At 31.8% G+C, this 8327-nt stretch overlaps 1 protein-coding gene across 1 annotated transcript; it reads right to left on the bottom strand.

The window, feature by feature from the left end:
• Positions 1 to 214: 214 nt before the first annotated feature.
• On the bottom strand, positions 215 to 8113 carry LOC145685655 (uncharacterized). Its single transcript, XM_081758046.1, has 2 exons — positions 7772 to 8113; positions 215 to 2110 (listed from the first exon to the last, which is right to left on the bottom strand). Exons 1-2 carry the CDS (start codon positions 8111 to 8113, stop codon positions 215 to 217), a joined length of 2238 nt encoding a protein of 745 aa, XP_081614172.1.
• Positions 8114 to 8327: the final 214 nt, after the last annotated feature.

Below are 8327 nucleotides of genomic sequence, written 5' to 3'. Positions count from 1 at the left end.
ACAGTAATACTAGCCACAATGTTTTCTTAAAAAGAATTACAGACTGAAAATTATACTATAATACATGCAGAATGTTATATTTTTGTAAATTGGATTGAGTACCCATCGTAAAATAACCAAAGCTTCCTTTTACAAATAAACTCATGTTTAAGTTCTATAAATTACATAAGATGTAATTATTATACATAATTCGATTTCATGTTTCTAGTTTACATTAACTTTTGTTACGAAATCGTAACAACTCTATAGTAAACACTGTGATAGCTATACAATATCCTATTAGGAGAAGAATAAAAGCACCACACACGTTATCTATTGCTAGTTCACTATAGTTTTCTTCTATCTTTAGAGTAAACTGATTACGAAGCGTATGAGTAACGTAAAGTGGTAATGTCTTCAAAACTACTTCATTTGCCCAGTAAATGTGTAAACCACTTTCTCGAATACTACGTAATAAATCGTTAAATTTATTTAGTAACGGCGATCCTTTCAGAAATAGAAATGAACCATGGAAACGAAATAAACTTTCTTTCACCAAATATAAGCTTTTTAGATTTTTCATATTCAAGGAATCCACATTGGAGATGAAACCAGAAAACAATTTTTCACCTATTACCGCTACTTGTCCACTACTAACATATTCGTTCAACTCGTCTTTGTTTTCAACTAATATAGATCTTTCACTCATTATATTTAGAAGATCATCTTTTGAATCGTCCAACATTTCAATCCATGTTATATCTTCCACAGCCCATTTCATACCTGATGAAACAAATTTGTGTAATGTATCGATCGGATCTTCATATAACGGGATTGTTAAGTACGATATTAGATTGCAATTGTAAGCAGTAATTAAAAGCATAGACGCCAAGAAAGACCAAGTTACCAGATGACGAACAGCGGATATATTATTTTCAGAGATACCAATTCCAACTGTAATACTGATTGCATAAATAATTGCGTAAGAAAATGCATAATGGGAACTTTTACCACTATATATTCTGAGATATCTTATCAGACGCAAAATCGTACTGAAAGAGCATGAAACCAAATTTACGAAAGATAAAACGGTTAGCCAACCTGACCATGAAAATGGGTCAAATACTGACCACAAATGGCTTTTTCGTTTTGGTTTTGTGGTCATTAAATGAATACTAGATTCAACGTACGGAACAGATATATCAAAATTATTGTAGAGTTGAAGATACACATAATCTCCTGGTACCACTGCTGGATATTTAAAACTTTTAATTTTACCGTAAAAGGATAAAACGGAGTCATTATCAGTCACAGATCCCCATTCTTTGTCAAAATAGTGAACTTCCCATGTAAAATTGTATTTCTGGGCAAATGCTAACATTATTTGATAATCGCATCCATCATAATTACCTTCGTATTGTATTGAATATGGCATGTATGGAAATAACAATAAATTCATTAATTTTCCATTAAGATCCAATTGATTACTAAAAACGTCAACTTCAGAAGTGATCGAATTTTGATCAAACGTCAATACTACTTCAAACTTGTTTGGTTGTAAGTTGTTACCAGTTCTGAGAGCTAAAATAGTAAAAGAACTTGATGCATTTATATCATAGGAATCTTTTGGAATTATTACATAGGAATAGGGAAATATACTCATCCATTTATGATAAAGCAAGAGTTGATAATTTTCATTCTTGTGTCTAATAACACTGATAAATTTTCTTGATTTTCTCTGTATAGTTTGTTCTACAGCTTCACGTATAAGATAATATACTTCAACAATATTTTCCGGAAAAAGAACAAACTTATCACAACCTAAATTCAATGCTACAATAACCATTCGTAACATCTTTTCTGAAGTATCATCTGTATTCCATCGAAGTAAGATATATGGCGTCTTGTTGACTATCTCGTTTATGTAATTATCTATTACAACAATATTTCTAATTTGTTCTATTATCACTATACAATCATCATTATGAACTTCCCTATGTATAAGCATGTTCAAAAGATTGTTTAAGTGATTGTTGGTTGTATTGTTATACCTTATTTCACTTGAACCCATACTAAGAATGTAAATTGTAAGTATCAGGTACAAATGATTCATAGTCTCCAAAATAGGCATCTGAAAGTAAAATAATAATATAATTTATATTATATTTAATTAATCTTTGCATCGATGATATACATATATTAGGTATGTATTGGGGGATGCATATACCTAATCTTATAGGAAATGTGAAAGAATACTTGAGTTCTTATAGACTCGGGTTTGGTTTATGGTGTCATGAAGTATGCTACCTCAGACCTGTGGCCAGTACTTTAAAATAGGGAGAGACGATAAACTTTGAGGGAAGGAAATTAACAAATTAACATTCAAAGTTACTTAGCATGAATACCATTATTAGGAAATATGATATTTCTTAATGAGCTACATAGGGACAAAAACTTAAGCAACACGTAATGCTATCAAGTAAATATAAATCATACGAACCTTCAAAAGATAATAATAATAATAATAATAATAATAATAATAATAATAATAATAATAATAATAATAATAATAATAATAATAATAATAATATAAATTTTTAAGTATAAAGCATCCCTTTCAAGAGTGTGAAAAGTTTTAAAATTTCCATATTGTCCATCAACCTTTGATTGAGATGAAAAAGAAGAAGAATTAATTGCAATTTTTAGTGCTAGAAACATCCAGAAGGCCACTATAGCACTATATATTCTACATATATTGAATAAACATGCAAATGAAAAACCAATTGTCATTGGAATAGATACATTATGCTTGGATAACGTGTAGAAAATTCTAAAATACATAGCTACTTAGATACGAATGCAATGAAGCTACACAAATAATATATGAGGTACGTATAAAGGTTTCCTTCTTTACCGTTTACAGTTTCCAAATCGTATGAATAGTTTATTTTGGTAAACGCTTTGTATAGTTTGGACTCTCAGGCAACAGTGAATTGTGTATGATAATCTTGTATAAATGCTTTAAGGAGTGATATTTTAAATTTTCCTTTACATGCAATAGATCTCTTGGTATTGTTTTGTGAGCTTCAATTCGAAATATTGTTTCGCTCACATGTTTCCATGGATCCCACTTCAACTGTAGATCCAAAACATATGAGGTCTCAAGTAGAATAAGAGTATTATTTAATTTTCACTGGTTGTCTAACTGGTTGACTTACGACATTTTATTCTTTTTTCCGTCCTTTATCTAACACCTCTAAATGAACTCAACCAATTCATAGAATAATATTATATGATGATCGAGGAAAGTCATTCTATCTGAATCAAATTAACACGGTGATAAACAATGACAAGCTCAATGGGAAAGTGAAATATTTTGGTATGCAGACCATTTACTCCAAGATGCGCCCGATTTCTAAGATGAAACCCGAGAGAGTCACGGAAGAGGTGCGGGATAACAATTTTTAATTTGGTTAAAATGAAACACATTATTTTGATGATATTGAGTGGTAAAGTTATAAGGACGTTAAAAGAATATATGGTAGAGCAAGGATTTGCAACTTGTTTCGAATAGTTTGACCCTTATATAATGTAGATTTCTTTTCTACTTTTAGGTGATGATAGGCGTAGATTTAAAGCTTGAGGCGTTTCGAAGATTTTTATAAGACTTGTTTGACAATTGACCAAGGCATCAAACATCGGACTGAGGGCACGATAATGTTGATGTGTCTTTTGAAGTGGATAAGTTTTTAAAGACCAAAAGCCCAAATGACCATGATTAAGTTTTTAAGAGTATTTGTTTTAATTGCCTTTTTAACGTTACAGAAAAGCAAAAGTGGTAACGCTTATTGAATGACATGCACATTTAATTACCAATTTGACACAGCTAAAGTATATATATTTACCTATTGATGATACAACATAAAGCAGCTATAACTTTTACTAGGTTCCTAATGTTGTTAGGATTACATAAACAAAAACAAGAAAGAAGCAACTTTTAAAATTTAAAGCATTTATTACTTAACAACAATACTTTGTTTATTATATTAATCTTTACTAAATTAATAAGCGTAGCAAACATTAATATAAAGTTGGTGTATAACAATAAAAGCCTAGTAAAAAGAAATTTATTAAAACATATTTAGTTTAAACAAAAGAAAATTTCAGCTAACGCGTGTAAAACTTAAGGAGAAAAAGATAATAAAAATGTTACTAATGTTTATTACATATTGTTTAAAAATACAAAAACTTATTTATAATAAAACAAACAAAAGGTAATTAGATTTTCTTTGTTAAAAATACAATGTTAAGCTGGCAATATTAATAGTTAGCGTGAATAACATTTAACAGGCAATAAATTTTAACAGTAAAGCCTGTTAAACTCTTAATAAATAAGTAACTAATTTAAATATAAATAAAGTTGCCAGTTCTAACATCTTATCCCGTAACATGATATATATATACATATAAATGCTACAAACCTGTTAAACATTAAATTTAACCATAATGAAATAATTGATAAGATGGTTGATTAGCCTTGTTGCAAATGTTGTACAGCAATAAACATTTGCTTTTAAAAAATCAATGATGAACGTCCTTAATCACAATACGTAAACTTACTAGCCTTTCATTATATTTCCTGAGTTAAATAAAAGTAGGTCATATTGTGCATGATTAGATATCTTCTTATTGAGCAAGGAAGTCTGCTTCTAATAAATTTGACACATGACATTATTCTGAGATATATTGTTTTTATTATTTGTTCATTATGATGAGTTTATCATCGACTTATCTCTGTCAAACAATTATGAAGCTAAGATTAAATTATGTTTCGTTAATTCGTTTGGTTGTTAAATGAACCTCTCAGAATTTGTCTTGTCTTCCTCATCGAACTTGGGAAAAATGTAACGCATATTGACAAAAATACATTAGCGCACATGTATTAGAAGTAATGAGTAGATTTTAGTTACTTGTTTTAGTGTAGATGATATTTAACTCAAAAATTATTATGAACTTTCTTTGTTTATTTTATTACTTCATAATGTTCAGTTTATTGAAATCTTGAAGGTATTTTGTAGAAACAACGGAAATGAAAACAATATCTGGTAGGTGCTATATAGAGAATTTAAAGGAAGGTTGGCGGTTTAAAAAAAAAAAAAAAAAAGTAGGTAATATTTGGGAGGTGTAGTGCATTCTACTTGAATATCTCTAAAATTATATATTTTTTCACCTTTTGTTCAGTTAGTTAAATTTTGAATTATTTTTTTACTGTTCTGGTACTATTGAATATGATATGACGACATATCTTGCTCCGTGATTTGAATTCCTTCTAGCGTTTGTCAGATTGACTTCAAATCGGGTGCAGATTGGTTTTACTATTTTTAAGTGTAAAATTGTGCTTCGCAATTCAATGGGCAACGAGGGAATGGATCGATCTCAAGAAGTGTTCAGTTATTTAGTTCTGTTTTCTAAAGTGTCTCTTTTGTTAATATATACTATTTTGTGCTTGTGAAAACTTCCTGCCGGTGAAAACTTCGCTTTCAAATTGTCCATTTGAAGTTGCACTTTTCTTCTACAGGTAAAAGTAACGTTAACTTAATATATGAATACATCTAATTATTTTTGGTAATTTGATATAACCTACTGTTACATATAGGTGTTATATAGAGATTAATTGAAATTGGGATTTGAGGTTATATATATATAAATCCTGTTCTATATGAGCCTCACTCATTTACATATATATTTTGTTGTTTACTTGTTCCTTATTATCTCGCTAAAAAATTGTTCATTGGTATACATTTTAAATGAGGATAACATTTTGATTTTGAAAAGCCTCTGGGTTATACTATATCTGCCTGAGGTGGGTATCCAATCTAATAACGTGCCGTTATGTATGTGTCGTATATGCTGCTGCTATGATGCGGTGAAGTATTTCTTGTTATTAAATGATCTAATTAGTATCACAGTGCCTTCCTTGACTTCCGGTGGGGCGTTTATGATACATTACATATAATAGGTTTGAAGTCAATCTCACCAATTTGAGTTTTTTTAATATAGAATTAGTTTATGTTAGTGCCCTTGCTGTTAGTACTATATGTTAAACATGGCCGAAGGTATACATAGAGATAAGGTAACGTCAGATTATATATCCGGATTGGTGTAGAAACTCCACCTCTAAATATAGATAGAATTGATAGATTGTTTTTGGGAATTGAAAAGTTACGAGAAATGTTAGAAGACTTATTTGAAAAAGTGATTCCGGTATCTTCTGATGCCCCTATTAATAAGGATTATACGAGATTTGATAGGTCGACTGGGACTATCCCTAAACGTACTAGTAAATTTTCTAGTATTGGAGGTCATACTGATCATACAATGATCATAGTAATAGAGGGGATTCTTGATACCATCCATCGTAGGGAAGGGAAGTCTACAGAGGCTACGTCGCGTCAAGAAGGGTAATAGATCTCAAAATGGGACGAAAGACTACGATTAAGTGATTACCTCCAACACAGAAGGTTATGTCATCCCAATTAAGAACACTTTTAGGCAAATTAAACATTCATACAGAGCACAAGCAGTTACAAAGACGATCTCATTAAATATTAACAATAACCTCATAAAAAAGAATGCTGACGGTTTATCTCAGAACAGACCACATCAACAGAATTCATCACAAAACAAAGAAGAATTTACCAATCGTGAACACATGGAAACAACGCTCGTTCTACACGAAAACCTATAATTGTTTATGTGATTGTAGGTTTTCAGTGGCCACTTCTCTGAAACCGATTCATACATACCTTCCTCAACAACAAATCAAATTTCATAACCTGACAGGGGTTCTCTCATCTGAAGATCCTCTCAACCTGGTTCGACTGTTCAGTTACGATCCGGACAAAATTTGACGTCTTATCTCGTGTGGTGTCGCCACCCGGCAGAAGAAATATAAAGTGAAAGAGACAAGAAAACCACCTCCACCAGAAATTTACTTGTCTTATAGTATGGTGTCAGTGCGAAAGGAGCCACGAGGTTGATTCCGAAAAATCACAGATTAATAACTAGGCTTCGGATTTTTAGGTCCCAAAAAATTCAAATTAGGATTTTAAAAAGTGCATTTTAGGATTTTATAGGTTTTTAAAAACACCGTTTAGGATTTTTAGCGTTATATTACTGAAAACGGAATATTACTACACTTTAAACACTTTGTTAGCTATTTCATACTTAAATGGTAACCTTAATTTAGTAAGCTTTATGCTAACCAGTCTTCAGCGTAATAAAAATAATAAAACTCTTCTACCTTGGACTTTTTTTTTTTGATAGCTGAAATATAGTTTAACATATGTATGGCCTGTCGTACTATAGTAATAGTAGTTTTTTTTTTTTTGGTCAGTTTTCTTATATTTGAAATTTTATACACCACCACAAATATCACTTCACTTTTCTAACGATACACTGAGGAAATACGAATGTTCAAATATTGTTTTTCCGGCACTTTTCATGTTTTCTATAGGGCAAAAAGTGGTCACTTCACTCTCTATAATGGCACTGAACAACAAAATATTTGGCAAGATTTTCTGTTGTGAACTTTTTCCTGTCGTCTGACAAAATTCTCTTGAATGCAGAAAAACTGCGTTCCAGATCACACGATGTAAGAGGCGCATATTTCATACTGGCTAATTCCTCGGGATTCCATAGCAAATTTTCTTGGACATTGTCTCCACGAAGAATTTGGCCCACTAGTTCTATCTGTGTGAAATCAGGACTGCGTTTCAAAACCGCCTCCAACTTGTCCGCAAGTTTTGTTCCAACTTCCCCAGGTACTTTTTTTCCTTTTCACTTCTTGAAGAATTTGAAGAGCTTCTGTTAGTGGAAGAGACTTCTTCTCCAATTCAGTGATGGCTTGAGGCAGATGAGAAAAGTTGGTTTTAATGTAACTTAGTTGTTGTACAGCAAACTGTGACTTCAGTGCTTCTTCTGCAGACGGGATTGAAGCGGCTTCAATCTCGTCGAGCGAATCGATTACCTGAACAATTCTTTCAAAATTATCTGCATAGTACAGTGCTGCTGAGAGCCACGTCCCCCAACGGGACACAACGGGCTGTGGTGGCAGTGGTGTGTTTGGAAGCATATCCTTGAAGGTAGCCACTCTGTTAGGAGCTTTCAAGAAAACCTTCTTTACAAATGAAATTATGTCGTTGACGATTGGGTGTAATTCTCGAATGATTTCTGCTACGCGGATCGAATGACCGCGCACCTGTTGTTGCTAAAAATAAACTTGATGCCCCGCTTATTCACAATCGCAGCCGCAAATTACGAAGAAACATGCAGTGTGAAGGAAACCT

Source organism: Thermobia domestica, chromosome 5 (assembly GCF_964235325.1).
Source record: "Thermobia domestica chromosome 5, izTheDome1.hap1.1, whole genome shotgun sequence".
NCBI lineage: Eukaryota > Metazoa > Arthropoda > Insecta > Zygentoma > Lepismatidae > Thermobia > Thermobia domestica.
Note: the sequence above shows the minus strand (reverse complement) of the source record. Positions and strands in the feature narration are given on the sequence as shown.